General features: G+C 62.7%; 4 protein-coding genes across 4 annotated transcripts; 2 read left to right on the top strand and 2 right to left on the bottom strand.

The window, feature by feature from the left end:
- The first annotated feature begins 126 nt into the window (after nucleotides 1-126).
- AMSG_02541 (P-selectin) lies at nucleotides 127-11,653 on the top strand. Its single transcript, XM_013904001.1, has 2 exons — nucleotides 127-1,549; nucleotides 1,616-11,653. The coding sequence occupies exons 1-2, from the start codon at nucleotides 337-339 to the stop codon at nucleotides 11,185-11,187; spliced, it is 10,785 nt and encodes a 3,594-aa protein (XP_013759455.1). The 5' UTR covers nucleotides 127-336; the 3' UTR covers nucleotides 11,188-11,653.
- AMSG_02540 (uncharacterized protein) lies at nucleotides 11,228-11,604 on the bottom strand (the record flags this gene model as incomplete). The annotated part of the gene is made up of 2 exons (XM_013904000.1): nucleotides 11,228-11,250; nucleotides 11,289-11,604. The coding sequence occupies 2 exons, from the start codon at nucleotides 11,602-11,604 to the stop codon at nucleotides 11,228-11,230; spliced, it is 339 nt and encodes a 112-aa protein (XP_013759454.1).
- A 905-nt stretch (nucleotides 11,654-12,558) lies between the features above and the next one.
- On the top strand, nucleotides 12,559-16,293 carry AMSG_02539 (uncharacterized protein). The gene has a single exon (XM_013903999.1). It carries the CDS (start codon nucleotides 12,571-12,573, stop codon nucleotides 16,090-16,092), a length of 3,522 nt encoding a protein of 1,173 aa, XP_013759453.1. The 5' UTR covers nucleotides 12,559-12,570; the 3' UTR covers nucleotides 16,093-16,293.
- On the bottom strand, nucleotides 16,147-17,951 carry AMSG_02538 (uncharacterized protein; the record flags this gene model as incomplete). The annotated part of the gene is made up of 2 exons (XM_013903998.1): nucleotides 16,147-17,022; nucleotides 17,049-17,951. 2 exons carry the CDS (start codon nucleotides 17,949-17,951, stop codon nucleotides 16,147-16,149), a joined length of 1,779 nt encoding a protein of 592 aa, XP_013759452.1.
- Nucleotides 17,952-19,109: the final 1,158 nt, after the last annotated feature.

The following is a 19,109-nucleotide window of genomic DNA, read 5'->3' as shown; positions in this document are numbered from 1 at the left end:
GCGTGGACTTTGCGCCGCCCCCTTCAAAAAAAGGGTGTGGTAGGCAAAAAAAGGGATGGCGTGCGCGCGAGAATGTCGTTGATGTCGTGCATCAACTTTTCGGCCCCCACGTGCTCCGACTCCCACACACCTCTCCCTCCCCCACCCTCCTCCCCTCTTCCCCCGTCCCCTTCTTCCCACACCTCACACCCCCACGCCCACGCACAAACACAAACACTCCACCTCACACACACCCTCAACCCCTCACACACACATACACACCACGCTCCACACACACTCGTCACACACACCTCGACTTTCTCTCCTCCCTTCCCTCTCTCCCTCCCCTTCTGTCAGATGTCGTGCTGGTGGTGGCTGTCAGCTCTGGTGCTACTTGCCTTGGCGGCAACAGGCATGGGACAGCAACAGCACACCATCCGCGTTCTCCACATCTCGTCATCGGGCTCGTCGTTTTCGTTCTGTCAGCCAGACACGCCGTGCAGCCTCGCGAGGGCCGGTGTGCTGCGAAGCTCCAACGCCTTTGGTCTGGCAAGCACGACGAGGCGCTACATCTTCCGGCTCGAGCAAGGCTTGTACAACACTCACAACTATGCTCTGCAGTCGTACACGATCTACCAAGGATCATGGCTACGCGGGAGTGGCTCTTGGGTCCGCTCTACTATCAACGCGTACAACACGATCCTGTTCTCTGATCAAGGCGGGCCGGTGGCAAAGGCTGAGGGCACCATTTCGACGTCTGTCTCTGAAATCATCTTCTATGCTGTGTCGCCAGGTGGCTCGTCCCAGTCGGTCTACGGCTTGCTGGTTGCCGCTTGCGTCGACTTTTCAGCCTCGCGCATCTATGTCATCTCGGGGGATGCATCCGATGGTGGTGCCGGGGCCAAGGGTGCAAACGGCAAGATCGTGGCCAAGTCCGGGCGCAACGGTATTGTTGGCTACTGTAACAAAGCAGCCTGTAACTCTGATACGCCCGCCTACGGTGGCTCTGGGGGCAACCCTGGTGGGACAGGTGGCCGCGGATGCTGCAAGGGCAACTGTGGTGTCGGTGGCAAAGGCGGTGGTGGCTCGCTTGGTGGCGCCTCGGGTGGGCCCGGCTCGAGCGGCGAGAGTGTTTTCGGCATCATCTCAGACGGCAAGAACGGAGGCAACGGTGGAAACGGCTTACAGCCGTCCAATGGTGGGAACGGCGTGTCTGGTTCCGGGTACTTTGATGCCAATAACTACCGATGGGTGGCGAACCCGGGCAAGGCCGGTGCCAACGGCAGGAATGGTGGTGGCGGTGGCGGCGGTGGTGGTGGTGGCGCTTTCCGTGTCTATGAGTTTCCGTCCAAGACAAAGTACAAGCAGACCGGCGGTGGTGGCGGTGGTGGTGGTGGTGGTGGCGGCGGCGGCTTTGGCGGTGCAGGTGGTGGCTCTGGCGGATCTTCGATCGCCATCATTGCCTACCGCAAGTCAACGGCCCACTCAATTTCCATCCGCTACTCGCTGGCCCAAGCAGGCTCGGCAGGCCAAGGCGGCAGCGGCGGTGCTGGAGGCCTAGGCTCCCCTGGTGGGCTCGGAGGCATCCCCCATGATCCAGATTGCAGAGCTCGCCGTGGTGGGCTCGGGGGAAAAGGTGGAAGCGGGAGCCGTGGTGGCACAGGTGGAAAAGGCGTCAGCGGCATCAGTCGCATTATCCAGCAGTCTGGAACCTACCCGGTCTCGGCTGCCATTTCCGATACCTCGCTGATGAACCACCAGAAAATCCAAGTCGCTGCACCGCACACCTGTGTTGGTTCCGTTATTTCCATCACTCTCACTCCGGGCGGAACGCTCACCTCGTCAGGGAGTGGCTGGCTCGGCCAAAGCTCGTCGACGTCGGCGACCGCTATCTACAGCGCGCCCGGCTTTGTCGACCTCACAGTCAACTCGCAGGTCTTTGACGACATTCTCTACATCCAGCCCGAAACCATTTCTGCGGACATTGTGGTGACACCAGCATCTGCCACTTCTACCTGCCTCACCTCATACTTTTCCCTCAACGTTGAGTCGACGCCGACATGGGACTCGGACCGGACGGTGGCGTGGACATTTGACGCAGGCCTCAGCCCAGTGTCGGCGATCAACGACGAGTTAGTGACCGTTCGAGCCGACGGGATCTCGGCCGCGCTCACCGCCTCGGTCACACTCGCCTCGCCGCGGTGTGGGCCTGTCACGTCGTCGGTCTCTATTGCTGTCGCCGACAACTCGGCCGGATGCACGCCGCGATGCGGCTCGCAGCCGTGCCGCGCCGGGCGCGGCACTTGCACCGACGCCTCGACCTGCACCTGCTACTATGGCTTTACCGGGCCCGACTGCGCCTCCCTTGTCGAGCCGTACTGCGAGCCGTTTGAGTACCTTGTTCCGCATGCCACCTTTGGTGTGGCGGGGGCGTACCGACTTGGCGATACGGTGACGACCACATGCAACCTCGGGTACCACCTTGTGGCTGGTTCGACCGTCCGGCGATGCACTAACACGACCGGCGCCGACGCGTCAGTCGGCGTGTGGGACGGTGACCTCCCGACTTGTGACCGCATCGCCGACTACTGCGAGCCACCGGTGGCGCCGGACCATGGCGACATTGCGCCCGAAGACTGCCCGCGCTACGTGTGGGAGACCAACGGCGACGAGTGCGGGCCGTACCGGTGCAAGGTCGGGTACGCAGTCTCCAACCCACCCTTCCGCCGCTGCCTTCCGCTCAACACCACACACGGCGTATGGGACGTGGCCTCGCCGAACTGCACCGTCATCGACTGTGGGCCCAACACGCCGCCGGTCAACGGCTACGAAGTCGCCCGCCTCCCTCCGGCGCCGCAACCGGGTGACACCTGGCCGGCATGGGTCTACACCGTCAACACCACGTACTCGGCCGTCTCGGTTCACGATTGCAACGAGGGCTACCTCAAGAACGGCGACATCACCCACACATGCACTGTCCTCAAGACCTACACCGGTATTCCCACCACGTGCGCCCTCGACCCGCTCTACTGTCCGACCCTTTTCCCGCCGCCCAACTCGGTAACCACTCCGCCGGTATGCGGGCAGACGCTCGGAGATACCTGCGCCTTTTCCTGCAACGGCGGCTACTCGCTCGTCGGCTCGACCTCGCGCACGTGCCTCGTCGGGTTGAATCGCGTTGGCAACTGGTCAGGCCCGGCCGCCTCGTGTGCTCTCATCTTGTCGTACTGTCCGGACCTCTCGCCGCCGGCCTTTGGCTCGCGAGCCGGCGACTGCGTGCGCTCGGTCGGTGGTACGTGCGAGACCTTCTCGTGTGATACGGGCTATTATCTGGCCAACGCCACAACCATGGCGGCGCGGACATGCCTTCCCGACGCGTCGTGGAGCGGTGACAACGCCGTATGCCTCCTGCACGACTGTGGGCCGCTGCTGCCGCCAACGAACGGAAACATCGGATCGTGCGCCACCACTTACCCGTCGAGCTGCAGCTACGCCTGCAATGCGCCGTACTCTTTGGTTGGCGTCTCGTCTCGGAGCTGTCAGGCCAACGGCCAGTGGTCGTCGAGTGCGCCGCTCTGCATCGACGTTGTGGCGCCGGTCTACCGCAACTCGTTCACGCCGCGCGCCCTAGAGCCCTCAGTCCCTGTCGCTACCACCATCAACGTCACCTTTTCCGAGCACATGAACCAGACGTCGCTCGACGCCGGTGGCGCGTTCTCGCTCCGCACCCTCGACAACGAGCCGGTGAGCGGGACCTTTGCCTACTTTGCCCTCGCGAACAACGAGCAGCTGATGGTGTTTACGCCAGCAATGCCGCTTGCGCAGCGGACCACCCACTTTATCTCAGTCACCACTGCCGCCACCGATCTCGCGGGAAACAAGCTCGGCTTTGAGCTCTCGGCCTCGTTTGTCACCGAGGACTCGACGCCGCCGCGAGTGACGTCGACCTCGCCCGGCCGCGACGAGGCCGGGCTCGATCCCGACATTGTTGTCCGAGTTCTCTTTGACGAGACCATGGACGTGCCGGCCACTACCGCGGCCTTTTCGCTGCTTGCCGAAGACGGCTCGTCCGTCACCGGCAACATTAGCTGGTCGAACGAGAACACGGCACTTCAGTTTGTGCCGCTCGCTGACCTCGCGTCGTTCACCGAGTACACCATCACTCTCGCGCCCGCTGCCGCCGATCCGTCCGGCAACAACCTTGCTGGCGCGCCCTTTGGCTCGGCCTTTTTCACGCGCGACTTTTCCGCCCCGCGCGTCGTCGCCACCGCTCCATACAACACTCAGACCGAGGTCGGGCTCAACTCGACCATTGTCACCACCTTTTCCGAGGCCATGATTCCGGCGCCGGTCCAGTCGGCGTTCTCGTTAGTCTCGGTGGCCGGCTCGCCAGTGGCTGGCGCCTTTGCGTGGAACACGCCCAAGACCGTCCTCACCTTTACTCCCTTTGCAGACCTGCCAGACGACACCGACTACATATTGAGCTACGGAGCCGGTGCACTCGATGCAAGCTCCAACGCCATGGAGCCGGTCGTGTTCTGGTTTCGGGCTCAGGACCACACCCGCCCGCAGCTCGTCACGGCTGCCTCGGTCCCGCCCGACGGCGACAACTCGGTCGTCCTTGGCTCCAACATCACTCTTGTCTTTGACGAGGGAATGGACACGGCTTCGGTCGAGGCTGCCTTTGCGCTGACGAAGCAAGGTTCGGCGGCCCGCGTGGCTGGCACTTTTGTTTGGAGCCTCCCAACCAACGTCTCGCACATCGTCACCTTTGTTCCGGCTGCCCCGCTCGAAGAGACCGTCTTTTACCAGGTCGCCTTGAGCGTCGCCGCCCTCGATGACTCGATCTCACACCCCAACGCGCTAGCAGCCTCGTACTCGACTACTTGGTTTACCGAAGACGTCACACGGCCAGCTGTGGTTATGGTGAGCCCGGGCAATGGCTCGATCGAGGCGAGCCTCGGCTCGACTGTTGTCGTCCAGTTCTCGGAGCGAATGGCAGTCGGCTCGCTCTCGCCCGGAGCCTCGTTTACTCTGACGCCCGTCGACGACGCCGGCTCCCGCGGAGTCCATGTCGCCGGCTCCGGCGTGTGGAACGCCATTTTCACTGTCTACACCTTCACGCCTGCTGCTCCGCTCGTCAATTCGACGCGATACGAGGTGATGCTGCTGGCGTCGGTGGTTGATGCTTCGCCCAACGCCAACGCGCTCGCTCAGGCTGTCGCCACCTCGTTTGTCACCGTCGACCTTATTGCGCCGACCGTGTTGTCAGTTGAGCCTCCCTTGGCGGCATGGAACGTCTCGCTTGACACCAGCGTCACCATCACCTTTTCCGAGACGATGGACCGAGCGTCGGCCGAGGCTGCTGCCAGCCTCGCCTGCAACGGAGTGCCTGTTGCTGTGACCACAGTTTGGTCGGCTCTGGACTCGGTACTCACGCTCGCGCCCACATCTACTCTCGACGACGACGTGGTGTGCCAAGTGGCCGTGGCCGGCACCGCAACCGATGTGGCCAATGCCGCGAACACCCTCGGCACCCGCTTTGTCTCGTCTTTCCGCTCTGCCGACTTTACGCCTCCGATCTTGGTGAGCTCGTCGCCGGCCGCGACTGCCGTTGGCGTCTCGTTTGCCACGGTTGTTCGGCTTGTTTTCGACGAGCCGATGGACCGAAGCGCAGTCGAGGGCGGGTTCGAGGTCGCGGCTGTGCCTGGCGGTCCGATTTCGGGCGAGTTCGCGTGGTCAGCCAGCGACACAATCCTTGTCTTTACGCCGCATGCCTTCCTTGCCAACTTTACGGTCCACACGGTCAATCTGACAGTGGCAGGCGGGCGAGACATTTCCGGCAACAGTCTGATGGCGCCACTCTCGACCATTTTTACGACGCTCGATCTTTCCGCGCCTCGGATTGAGGCGACAGTCCCGAGCATGGGCGCAGTCTCGGTAGCCGTTCACCTCCCGATTACCGTCTCGTTCTCGCGCGAGATGGCGGTGGCGGCAACTGAGGCCGCAATCTCGCTCCGCAATGTCGACGATGGTGTCGACGCTTCTGGTGGCTCGTTTGTGTGGGACGCACCTGCCAACGAGACGGTCACATTCTACCCGCCTGGCAATCTTACCCACCTCACCCGGTACGAGCTAACGATCAGCACGAATGCGGCAGCCAAGGCTGGTTTCCTGCTCGAGTCGCCGTTGGTTGTCCCGTTCACAACCGTCCGGTCGGTCCCAGTGGTGGCGGCAGTAAGCCCTAGCGCGGCGCCGATCGGGGCGGCGGTGACCGTGACTGGAACAGGGTTTGAGCTCGCGCAGTGCAGTGACATCAAGCTTGATGGCGCACCACTTACTGGTACCGCGAACGTCGCGGCACCGTTTACCGCGGTGACCGGCTGTCTGGTCCCCGACGCTCATCCTGGTGGAACGGTTGGGGCAGTAGTTGTTGAACTCGACGGCCTAGTCTCGAGTACCTCGGGAAGCCTCACGGTTGTTCCACGAGTCTCGGCACTCTCGGTCTTGCGCGGCCCGCCTGGCGCCAACTTTACCCTCACCGGGACCGGGCTCGGCACGTTGAGCTGCAGCCAGATCCGTGTCGGAGGCACGGTTGCCACCGGGTTGGCAAGCGTCTCGGGCGGTGGCCGCCTTGTGGACGGATGCTACATGCCGATGGGTTTGACCGTCGGCGCGACGCCAAGTGTTGACGTGGAAATGGGGGGAGTAGTGTCTGTAGGCGCGGTTGTGTTTACGGTCATTCCCGAGGTGGCTCTCCTGAGTCCGGCGTCTGGCCCGCAGAACACGGCGTTTGTGCTCCGCGGGCGCGGGCTAGCTGGCATCGCGTGCTCGGACATCCTGTTTGGCGCGAGCCAGCGGCTGCCTGCTCGTGGGACAGCGAGCTCGGGCTCGGGCACTAAGGTCAGCGGATGCACAGCACCGCCCGGGTACCTCGGCTCGCTGCGAGCTGTTGTTGCTGTGGCGTTTAACGGCGAGGAGTCGGACGTTGACGGGCTCTTTACTTATCGGCCGGCGGTCACCGAGGTTCGCGAGCGGGCCGGCGTCGCCGGTCAGCCGTTTGTGCTTGTGGGCTCCAACTTTGGCTCTGCGACGTGCGGCGACATTGCGTTTGGTGTGACGCCGGTGGCGAGCGCGACCGGTGCCATCGTAGTGTCGGCAAGCGATCCGTCATTGGTGGAGCTCTCTGGCTGCGTCATTCCGCCCGGAGCGCTGGGCGCCTCTGTCGGAGTCCAGCTCTTTGGCCTCGAGCTGAGCTCCAACACGGTGCCGTTCCGGTACGCGACGACGGTGGTCTCGATCTCGCCGTCGTCTGGCCCGCCAGGGACGGTGGTCACGCTCAGCGGATGGTTCGACTTTGGGCTCTCACTCGACGCCATCTCGCTCGGCGGAGTGGTGTGCTCGGCTACGCTCTCGCCAGCAGGTCTCCCGCTGACGCTTGCATCGTGCGTGGCGCCGCCGTTCCCTACCAACACCAACGCGTCTGTTGGTGCTGTGGTGGGTGGCGTGGTGTCGACGGTCCTCACGCCGGGCCTTGCCTTCCAGTACGCGCCCAGTCTGAGCGCCATCGAGCCTGCAGCCGGTCCTGTCGGCGGAGTAGTGACAATCCGCGGCGCCGGCTTTGTCAACGCGACTGACGGCGAGACGGTGGTGTACTTTGACGGCGTTCGGTGTGGTGGTAGTCCAAGCGTCGTGGCCTCGGACACGATTGTCGGGTGCGTGGTGCCGGGCAATGTGCCGAGCGCTGGTCAAGTGGCGACGGTGACAGTCGAAGTTGTGGCGCTCGGCGATACGGTGCCGTCGGTCAACTCGCTGCCCTTTACCTATGAGGCTGGGGTGCTGGGCGTGACACCGAGCGTGATAGAGGCGTATGAGTTTGTGACCATCCGCGGCGTCTCGCTCAACGGGACAGGCGTCGAGGTGCTGGTGGGCGAGCTCCCGTGCGACGCAGGACGGTCGCGCCTCGAGGTGAGCTACTCGGAGATCCGCGGGTGCGCGGTGCCGTTTGGACACGCGCTTGGAACAGCGCAGGACATCACGGTGAGAGTTAACTCTGTGCTCTCTGTGGCGACGGCGGGCCTGGTGACGGTGACCTACACCGGCGAGCCTGCGGTGCTTGCAGCGCTGCCGGCCAACTCGCTTACAGTTGGCGGGCAGAACGTGTACCTGTTTGCCAAGTATCCGGAGGTCTTTCTGGACTTGCCCACGCTGGCGGTGCGATTTGTTTCTGAGACAGACAACAGCACAGTGGTCGACGTGCCGCGGTCGGCACTGACGCTCATTGGCAACGCGGTCATCAACTTTGACGCGCCGGCGTTCCCGGTCTCGGGCGGAACGCGGCTGTCTGTGACGAACCGCGGCGGCAACTACTCTGCAGCAATCAGCTTTACGTACTTTTCGACGCCGTCGGGCCTCGCGCTGGTCTCGGCACCCGGAGGAGTGTGGCGCAACTCGGGCACGATGGAGCCTACTCCTGTCCTGGAGATTGTCGACGCGTTTGGCGTGCGGGTGGAGAATGCGTTGGGAACAGGCGTGGTGGTGCGGGCAGTCATCACCGAAGTCGCAAGTCCTGCGCGGGCGCTGGGCGACCCACCGGTGTCGGTGGTGGGTGTGGAGGCGACGTCTGCGCGCGGGCTGGTCTCGTTTGACAACCTTGCATTTTCGGGCGTGCGCGGAGCGAGCTACGCCATCTCGTTTGAAGCGCCAGGCGTCAGCGGGGTGACGCCGCTGGCTCTGCCTGGCGCGATTGTTGTGGAGGAGTGTGGGACGAGCGACCAGTTTGCGGTGGCGACGGCGTCAGGCGTCGAGTGCGAGTGTCTGCCTGGCTACACGCCATCGCCGACGTCGGGCTCGTGTGTGGCGTGCGAAGTCAACGAGTACAAGGCCGAACCGAGCAATGCTGCGTGCCTGCCATGTGGGCCGAACTTTGCGACCAACACAACAGGCTCGGTGACTCGGGAGGCTTGCTTTTGCAAGGATGGATGGTACATGCCCAACTACAACTCGACAGAGTGCCCCGGTTGCTGCCTCCCGTGCGTGGCCGGCGGCGTGTGCCGCGACGGCAACATCGAGCCGGCGGCCGGATTCTGGAGGGCGAGCGCATCGGCCAACGACCTGCTGTACGAGTGCTCGGTGCCGTCTGCGTGCGCCGGCGGCGGAACGACCGCATGCGCACCCGAGTACACCGGCCCGATTTGCGACGTGTGTCGAGACGGGTACGCCAAGTTTGGAGAAATCTGCACGCTCTGTCCGCCGCGGGGCGAGTCTGTGGCCGTGCTTGTCTTTATCGCGCTTGCAGCGGTCACGGTGGTGCTAGTCCTCATCCGGTCGGCGCTCCATGCGCACGAGAAGGAGAAGCACTCGGCGGCGTCTGCGGTGCTCAAGATCCTGATCAACTTCCTGCAATCGATCGCGTTTTTGGGCGACTTCAAGACCCGCTGGCCGTCGACGCTCAAAATGCTGTTTGGCATTTCCAACTCGTCGAACGGGGTCTCGACGCGGTTCTTTTCGATCCAGTGCCTGTTCTCGCTCTCGTTCTACGACACGCTGCTGGCTGCGATGCTCATGCCCGTCTTTGTGGCCGGCATTCCGCTTGTTGTTGTGGCGCTCGAGTACGGCCTTCGACGGGCGATCGACGCGGCGCGGTTCAAGGCCAAGGCACTCCACCACTTTGTGCTGCGATACCGGATGGCAGTCCTCGTTCTCGCCTTCTTTTCGCACGCCTCGATCACGTCGACTGTGCTCGAGGCCTTCCCGTGTGTCGCGTTTAACGGCAAGCGGTACCTGGTGGCGGACATGACAGTCGAGTGTGGGCAGGCGCGGCAGGTGGCGTGGGCGACGGCGGCCGGTGTATTTCTGGTGGGCTATTGCGTGGGCCTTCCGCTTGCCGGCTTTGTGCTCCTCTATCGCAACCGTGGTGCGCTGCACACCGCCAGCGTCAAGGAGAAGTACGCGTTCCTCATCCTTGGCTTTACCTCGCGGCGGTACTACTGGGAAATGGTCATTCTTGTGCGCAAGACGGCGATCATCTGCATCAAGGTCCTGCTGCAGACAAATCCTGTGGCGCAGGTCTACGCTGGCATCTGGGTCATTGCTGTCTCCGTCTTTGTGCACATCCGGTCGAACCCATTTGTATTCGCCATCCTCACCCGGCTGGAACTACTCTCGCTGGCGACGACCTTTGTGGTCCTCATGGCCTCACAGTTTTACTACGTCGACAAGCTCGGCGGTTCGTCTGCCGAGGCCGTCTCGTCACCGTGGACAACCGCGCTGACCGTCTTTCTCGTAGTCCTCCTCATCGGTGTGGTGAGCATCATGATTGTGGTGGCGGTCCGCGAAGTGCTCAAGTCGCTCCGCAAGAAGCTCCCCATGTGGCTGCGCAAGATCCTGCAGCTTGACTCGAGACTCGAGCTCGACGCCAACTTTGTGCCGGACCTCGACTGGTCCGACTCGTCGGCGTACGAGACGGCCCTCGCCGGGCTCGACGCCACCGCGTTCCGGCACGCTGTCGACGATGCGTTCCTCGAGGCTGCGACAAAGGAGTCGCGAGCAAACCACCAGGTGTACAAGGACGCGCGGACGTATGAGAACATGCGCGATACCGCGCTCGTTGAGCTCTACAAGCGGGCAGCTACGACCGAGATGCCACAGGCTGAGGTCGAGGCTTTCGAGGCCAAGATCGTGCGCTCGCTCGGCAAGCCACCGCCGGCAGATTATGTCGACGGGCCCGAGATGTCGGGCTCTGGCTCGGCGTCGGCCGACGCACGACGACTCGCGAGGCCTGCCGAGCTTGTTGTCGACCGCAAGGGTCTGCTCAAGGTCATACGCTATCTCGACGCTCAGCCCAACCTCAAATTCCCGGACTGGGTGGCCGTCAACCAGAAAGCGCTCTTCCGCTTTGTCGACAGGCACGGTGTCGTGCCCAAGTCGCTCTTCTTTGCGCGCTACCTCGCGCCGCCCGGGACGACAAAGGCTACCCGTCGCGAACTGGATGCCTCAAGCCTGGGATCGTCAAGCTTGAGTCTGAGCTCGAGCAAAAGCGTGCGCTCTGGGTCGAGCTCCGACGCCAAGGCCAGCAGTGGTGCAGGCACGGATGGCGGCTCGGACTCTGGCTCGGGATCGAGCTCGGGATCGTCGTCCGCGGTGGCAATGCGTAATGATGCGTATTTGGGGCTGTCAGATGTGGCCACCGAGAGTGAAAGCATGTAACCCTTAGCGGTACGGTCGTTCGGACGCGCCGTCGCGCGTCTCAAAGTGAACAACTCGATGGTGCTTGACTTCCAGCGTCGGCGCCGCGCACATGAGCGTACCGTCGGCGAGCGCGGCTTGGAGGTCTGCGAGCTCGACGGCCGACGCGTAGTCCAAGAACGTCAGTGACGACTCGGCGTCGAACATGAGCGAGCACGGCTCGCCGAAGAGGCGCGCCGCCGTGAACTCGCCCCGCCGCGCAGCACGCGCGCCGCCGAACACGCCCGCGAGAGCGTGCTCATGGACGAGTGCGTGGACGGCCCCGGCCTGCACCATGTTGCGGCGCCGGGTGCGGCGGTGATCGGAACGCAACGCGAGCGACTTCTTGACCAAGATGGAGCCGTCCGGCTTCTTGGACTCGGCCTCAAACTCGCCCATGGCAGTGGCGGCGGTGGCGCGGCGCGAGACGATGCTGATGCTCGTCGACGGCCCCGCCGCGGGGACTACAAACGGCGACAGTATGTAAACGTGGGAGTCAGATCTCTTCGATCGCATGCTGTGCTTTAGTTAAGAGTGGGAAGAGTAGAATGAGATCGCAGGGAGGACGACTTGTCTGCCCAACAAGCCTGTGGGATCCAAGGGATCATGGCAGATCACCCAAATCGGCAATCGGGGCACTCGTGAGCATACTTGGCTAATGCCGACAACCTTGCCAAGCATTGCTCATCCAAGGACCAGATAGCCTTGGCCAGAAAGCCGCCTGGTGTTTACTATGTCACCAAATCCAAGATCTTAAATTCTGGGTCAAAGGAGACCTCCTCTTCCCATAACGTCCGCGTTCACGTGTACGTAGGTAACAATCGGGCACTCAAAGGGTGCTCGTCGTCGTCGGCGTCGTAGATCGTCTTTCAATGCTGGATGACTAGATTTTCCTTCCTCCAGACTCGACTGCGTCGATGCCATCAGAGTCGGCCGTGAGTATCCGCGACTCTGTGGGCATCGGGCTCGCCTCAAAAGCAACACCTCACGCACATCCGACCCCGCACCCCCCCCCCTCCTTTCCCTCACACACAAGGCATGTCGTCACCAGCAGCACATTGTGACCACATGCCGTCATTAGCAAGAACATGCACGTCTTGTTCGGCTCGTGTGCGCAAGAAGCGAGTCTGTGTCTCATGCCTCCGAGTCTTCTGTGCACCCTGTCTTGCCTTCCCCCTTCGCAACTCGGCGCCAATTGGGACGTCTACCTCGTCTTCTACTTTGGCTCCTCGTGCAATGGCCGCAACGACAACATCTACGGCTGGAGAATCCCCAACACATTCTCTTGATGTGTGTTCGCAGAGTGGGTCGTCTAGCCTCGTCTCGGTGGCCGCTGTTTCGCCTGCCTCTGCTGCTGCGTCTGGAATGGCCGGCGATGACACCTGGGGTGGAGGTGATGCGCCGCATCCGGGCTCGCCGCATCTGGGCTCGCCGGGACTGCGGGTGGAGAGAAAGCGCACATGGGTCGATGGTGCCGCGCTGCATGTCAAGGTAGCGAGGCGGAAGAGCTTTGTGACGACCGAGTCGATCGCCGCCGTGGCGCAGGCAGCCGAGGACCAGCAGGTCGGATGCCTCGCGTGCTGGATGGCGGATACGCAGCACTTGCTCGACCGGTGGAGCGAACGGCTGGCTCGGCTACGCGGAGAGACGCTGCCGTCGGTCCCACCGGCGTTTGTGTCGGGCTCAATCCGGGTCTGGCTTGTGGTCGAGCTGAAGGGGCTCGATCCGGGCTTGGTGCCGGGCAAGCGCCGCGACGGCGCTTTTGTGGAGATCGTCACCAATCCCGAGGCGCTGTTAGCAAGTGGAACCGATGGCCAAGTGGCTGGCAATGGAAGCAGTAAGGGAAAGAAGAAGAGCAAGAGCAAGGACAAGAGCAAGAAATCGTCGCGCCGCCCATCAATTGACCCATCGCTTGTCTCCCCATCGCCGCTGAGGCACGGGAGCAGCGATCGGCAGGTGGCTGGGCTGAGTCCAGCTATCAGCGGCGGCGGCTCGAGCTGCTTGCCGTCGACGGCGGCGGCGGCCGGACAGGTCTTTGCGCAGACCGAGCTTCGGACTTGGGATGCGCTTGCGGCGTCAGGCAAGTTTGAGGTCAGTCTCTACATCGATTTGCCTCTGGCAGAGACATCGATGGGCAAGACGCTTGTCTCGGTTTGCTGCGGGAGTGAGGACAAGGTGCTCGAGCCGATGATGGGTGGCGAGCGGGTGGCGACGGGGGCGGTCTCGGTCTCCAATCTTCTCAAGACGGGCGCGCTTTCTATCCGGCTTGACGTCGGTGGGGCGACGCGCGGGCGCCCGTTCTGCTTTGCACGACTGGCTGTGGTCCAGCTCGGGCGGGTGCCGTCATCCAAGGCCACGGTGGCACAGTCGTACGTGTTTGAGAGCGAGGCGGATGAGCCTGTGCTTGTCAGCGAGACGCTGCTCCCGTCGCCGTTTGCCTTCTCGGTGCCCAAGGCGCTGCTGGGCGTGTATGCTGCGCGACACGTGGATGAAGCACGGCAGCTGCTGGCGCTAGTAGAGACGCAGCTGGTGGGCGCAGTCGAGGCTGGCCCGCCGCGTGAGCTTGACCAGGCCGACGTCAACCGAGTCGACAACCACGTGACGTACCTCGAGTCGGTTCTGGCGCCGTGCCTCAAAGTGAGCAACGCTGACACCGAGGTGGCGTTCAAGCCGTCGACAACCAAGTCTGATCCGGCACTGCGGTTTGTGGCGACAAACATGCAAGTGATGGAGATGATGGTCAAGGTGCGAGGCAGCCCGTTGGCGCGATTTTCCATGGTCACCTGTGGCGCGCCTGCCGCTCATGTCTACGGTTACGGCAAGAATGCAGGCATTCTCGAGCTGCGCGAAAAGGCTGCGGCCGAGGCGCTCAACGTCTCGTCGGACAAGGCTGCGCTCAAGGTGGAGAAGATGGCGTGGCGGGCGCGGCTGCGGACCGAGGCCGCATTTGCTCAGGCGGTCAGTGCGCTCGTCACTGTCTTTGCCGAGTCGGTCAACGCCGCACTCCGCGCCGACGTCTCGCCACTTGGGCCGGACGAGGCGACGCTGCTGGACATCATGGCTGAGCATGGGTACTTGGTCCAGTTTGAGTCGCTGCTCTCGACGTCGGGCAAAGAGTCGGTCATGCTCTCGGACATGGCTGCGGTGGTGGAGCGGTTGGCTACAGTCTCGTTCCGGATTGTGCCTGTGGCGCGGCCCGGGGCGGTGGTACCCGGCTCTGCCGCCGACGTCGGGTCCGGCGTGGTGGGCGACGACGATGACGCCGAAAGCGTGCGGGCAGAGGTTGCGGCGTCGCTCGCGGCGTGCGACCTCTCGATCTTTGCCACAGACCCACAAGTGTCGCATCTTGCAACCGAGCGGAAGCGCACGGCATCAGACGCAATGTACGGCGACGACGACAGCGACGACGATGCTGACGCGAACTTGCTCTCGACGCTGCTGGCGTCCGACTCGGACGACCTGGCCGAGCTTTCAGCCTCGGACACGCCGCGGTCGGGGAGCGACGAGTGCGATGGCGGCGATGGGCCGTCAATTTTGGTGGCGGAGGCCTCGGATGGGTCTGCGTCGTCGGATGGCGACTCGTCAGAGCTGCCGTGGCACGACGAACTGACTCTGGAGCGGCGGGTCGAGCTGATGGCGACATTGGCTTCGGCGTTTGGCTCGTCGAGCGAGGCGGAGGATCGGGCGTCGGTGGTGGAGAACGAAGCATATAGCTTGTCGGCCTCGCTGGAAGAGTATATCGAGGCGATGGTCCACCACAGCGCACGTGCGATGGTCATGAACCGGCTCCGCAGCGACAAGAGTGCCCCAGCCGACAGCAGCGAGCACCCAGCTAGCGGGCAGGAGCTGGGCGCGTCCAGTCTGCGAAGCCGGTCACCTGCGATGAAGTCTCCCCGAGGTTTGCGGCGGACGCCACCGCCAGGATCAGAGCTGCTGGCACGTGGGCGCGGGGCGACCGAGTCGGCTGAGCCCGTAGTGGTTGACGTCAAGTCGCTTCGGCGGCGGCAGCGGCGGCAGGCACGAGTGGCGGCAAAGGCACAAGCGGCGTACGCACCGCCCGCACCGCTGACACAGCTCCCGGACCAGCTCTTCCTTGACACGACCCAGACCAAGATTGTAGACGAACGCGACGAGCGGTTCCAGGCTGCGCCGTCGACGCTGGCGCAGGCACCGGATGCGATGACTGACCTTGTGGGCCTGCTCCCTGACTCGGTGCAAATCGAAGAAGATGAGGCCAGCGGCGGGCTGGTCGTCTCGCTCCTTGCGGTGTACGATCCGCAGCTTGTGACGCTGCCAGCGCGAGTCATGGCCGGCGACGTCATTCGGGTTGTGCCGGTTCTCTTCTCGCAGGGCATCAACGAGATGCAGACCATGTCCAACTTGCTTGGCGGAGCACAGCAGCAGCAGGACATCAACGAGCACAACCTGCGAAAGCTGCAGCGATACTTTCGCAAGACGGTACTCTTGCAGCGTGGCGCGTTCCCAAACTACGACTACGGGACGCCGGCGACCAAGATCTACTCGCTGCTGGCGACCATCCACCGGACGGTGAAGCTCGGCAAGTCTTCCAAGTCGTCCGCACTTCTGCAGCGAGTGGCGGATGTCGTGCGGATGCTCGGCGGTGGGCGGGTGACCTCGTGCAAGTCGGCCAAAGACCGGACGTCGATGTCATCGACGCTTGAGCATGCGCGGATCCTGGCGTCGCAGTACGGTGCCAACGAGGTCCGTGCAACTGCGGCTGTGATGCGTTGTTATGGCGTGCGTCGGATGAATGCTGAGCTCAACGCCGGCAAACGGGCGTACGCGTTCAACCGGTTCCAGGCGCTCCTTCTGCCGTCGGCGTACAAGCCACCCAAGTCTGCGACGGCGTCCAAAGTGCAGAGCTGACAGCCATGTTGCTATAATAGTACTGTAGTATGGAGCGTGAGCGTGGATAACATGTTACTTCTTGCTCTTCTTGGTCTTGCCCTTCTTGGTCTTGCTCTTCTTGGCCTTGCCCTTTTTGGCCTTGCCCTTGGCCTTGGCCTTGGACGACTTTGCAGACGAGCCGTGGGCGAGCTTCTCGACCTTTTCGGCCCGCGAGTCGGCCTCCTTGAGGCGGTGGTCAAAGTAGTCGGCCTGCTCACGGTACTCGGCGTCTGTCTCTGCGATCTTCTTCTCGATGGCGCCAAACTTGGCCTGGAGGGCGGCGAGGCGAGCATCGAGGTCGTCGGGAACGGCCTTTGCTGAGCGGCGCGAGGTGGAGGCGAAGGAACGCTCGGAGAGGTCGCCGCGGAGGACAACGGCCATGTCGCGGCGGCGACGGCGATCGTAAGACGGGGCTGCGACAACGCGCATACGACGACGGCCGCGGCGCGGCAGGGCCTCGTAGTCCGAGTAGGTGTACGAGTACGTTTCGTAAGTGTACGAGTACGAGTAGGTCGGCTCCATGGCGAGCATCTGGGCCTGCAGCTGCATCTGGCGGAGCTGGGCCTCAAGAGCGGCAATGTCCTCCTCGTAGGCGTCGACGCGGCGGTCGCGGTCATCGAGGGCGTAGGCGAGCTGGTGGTTGAGGGCGTCGAACTTCTTGGCGAGCTTGCGGAACTGACGCTCGAGCTCTGAGTTGGACGACGAGTACGAGTACGAGGAGGAGGAGGAGGAGGAGGAGGACGACGACGACGACGAGCGGCTGGCCGAGTACGAGTAAACCTTGGGGCGCTTGCGGACACGGTACTTCTTGCGGCGCGGAACGTACTTGACGTAGTCCTTGGCGTATTTGTTCCAGACAATGTCCTCCTCCGAGTCTGACGGTGGCGGAGCACCGGCGTGGTCGAGGACCTCTTCTTCCAGCTTTTCGCAAAGACGGCAAAGTCGGAGTTGTAGTTTGTGGGCCCGGCCTTGTCGGCGTCAAAGTCTGCAAAGTCAGTGCGGTAGTTGGCACCGGCCTTGTCTGCGGCAAAGTCGGCAAAGTCGCCATGGTAGTTGGGATCCAGCTTGTCGTCGTCAAAGCCGGCAAAGTCGGAGCGATAGTTGAGGCCGACCTTGTCGGCGTCAAACTCGGCAAAGTCGTTGCGGTAGCGGCGGTCCGAGGCAGATGATGCGCCTGTGTCCGACGACGAGAACCGAGGGTCAGCGCGGAACGACGAGGAATGGGCTGGGGAGTACGAGTACGAGTAGGTCGGCGGCTTGCGGAGCTTGATCAGCTCGTAGAGCGAGCCGGACGACGAGCCCGAGGCATGACGCACAATGCGGCGCTTGCGCTTGACGGGCGGGAGGCCGTCCGAGCCATTGATGCCACCGTCGCGGGTCTTGGCGGCAATGAGCGCCTGCAGCTGCGAAATGTCCTTCTCCACGCGATCAGCCTGGGTTCCGTGGCCCATGGTGGCCTCTGCGAGCTGGTCCTCCAGAGCACGCATCCGCGCACGGAGCTCGGCCACGTCGGCCGAGTCTGCGGCCGAAGCCGACGACGACGCATCACCGGAGCGGGTATCGGTCTGGTACTCGTACGAGAAGCCACCCGACGAGTGGTAAACGCGCTTGAGCGACTTGCCCTTGCCCGACTTGCTCTTGCCCGACTTGCTCTTGCCCGACTTGCCCTTGCCCGACTTGGACTTGACCTTTGTCGTCTTCTTCTTCTTTGTCTTCTTCACAGTCTTCCTACGCCGGACCTTTTCCTGTTGTTCCGTGTAAGACGGCTCAACCACCGGCGAGGACGAGTACGACGATGGCGAGGACGAGGACGAGGACGAGGAGGATGACGACGACATGGTTGACGACATGTCAGTCTTCCTTGGCTTGGTTTTTCTTCGGCCACAACAACCACTGTCAACATGACAGAGTGAGTACGGGAGGGAGAGGGGGTGGTGGTGGTGGTGGTCTTGACATGCAAAGGTGGCATGGGCAGGGAGAGGGAGGGGCGGGGGAAGGGAGGGGGAGGGGGGGAGGGGGGGGAGGAGGGAAGGAGGGAGGGGGGGGGGGAGGGAGGGGACCATGATGGCCACCGAACGAAAAATCATTGGTTCGTTCGTTCGTTCGTTCGTTCGTTCGTTCGTTCGTTCGTTTGTTCGTTCGTTTGTTCGTTCGTTCGGCAACGGCCAGCGGCATGGGTTGGGCAAATGGCAGGGGGGGTTGGGGGGAGGAAGAGATTGGACATACGTAAGGGAGGGTGTGGGGGGAAGAGGGGGGTGTGGGTGGGGGGAAAGGGTGTGGGTATGGGGCGGAGTGTAGGTAGTGGTGGTGGGGGGAAGTGTGTGGTGGTGGTGGAAGGAGTGGGAGTGGGGTGCTCCAACGTGGTCGCGGGTGACAGTGGCGGGTGTGGAGGAGGGTAAGGTGACCGTGGCGGGCGGCGGTTAGCTGAAGGAGAGTTGAATGGAGAGGGGGAGGGGGGGGGGATACGGTGATTGCGGGAATCGATTGGGAATATGATGGGAGAATGAAATGAATGATTGAATGAGTGTGAGTGAGTGAGTGAAGGATATGGAAGAAAAGGGTGTGTGTGTCGCACACAGTGGCGGAGGAATCTGTGCGGTATGTCGCTGGCGGGTGGTAGTCCAGCGGGTGTGTGTAGTCTATGTGGTCACTCACAGAGCCAACCTGCTCTCTGTCCTGTAGTATGTTGAGAGGGAAAAAAGGGAAAAGGGAGTAGCAGGGATGGTAGTGGTGGTAGTGGGTAGGGAGAAGAAGGGTGGAGGAAGGAGGGAATGGCTAGTGGTAGTGCAAAGTGGGGGTGGGGGTGGGGGGGGGGTGGTGGGCGGAGGGACTCCCCCATCTACCCTTGCTCATTCCTACTCGAAGGCATTTTACTTTTTTTCATTCCTCCTCCCTCACTTTTACTCCCTACTCCCAACAGCTTTTTTTTTGAAAAGCACAGCACGTTTTTTTTTTTTTTTTTTTTTTTCTTTTTTCTTTTTTTTTTCTTTTTTTTA

This window comes from Thecamonas trahens (assembly GCF_000142905.1).
Source record: "Thecamonas trahens ATCC 50062 unplaced genomic scaffold supercont1.15, whole genome shotgun sequence".
Taxonomy (NCBI): Eukaryota; order Apusomonadida; family Apusomonadidae; genus Thecamonas; species Thecamonas trahens.
This window is presented reverse-complemented; position numbering and strand designations above follow the sequence as displayed.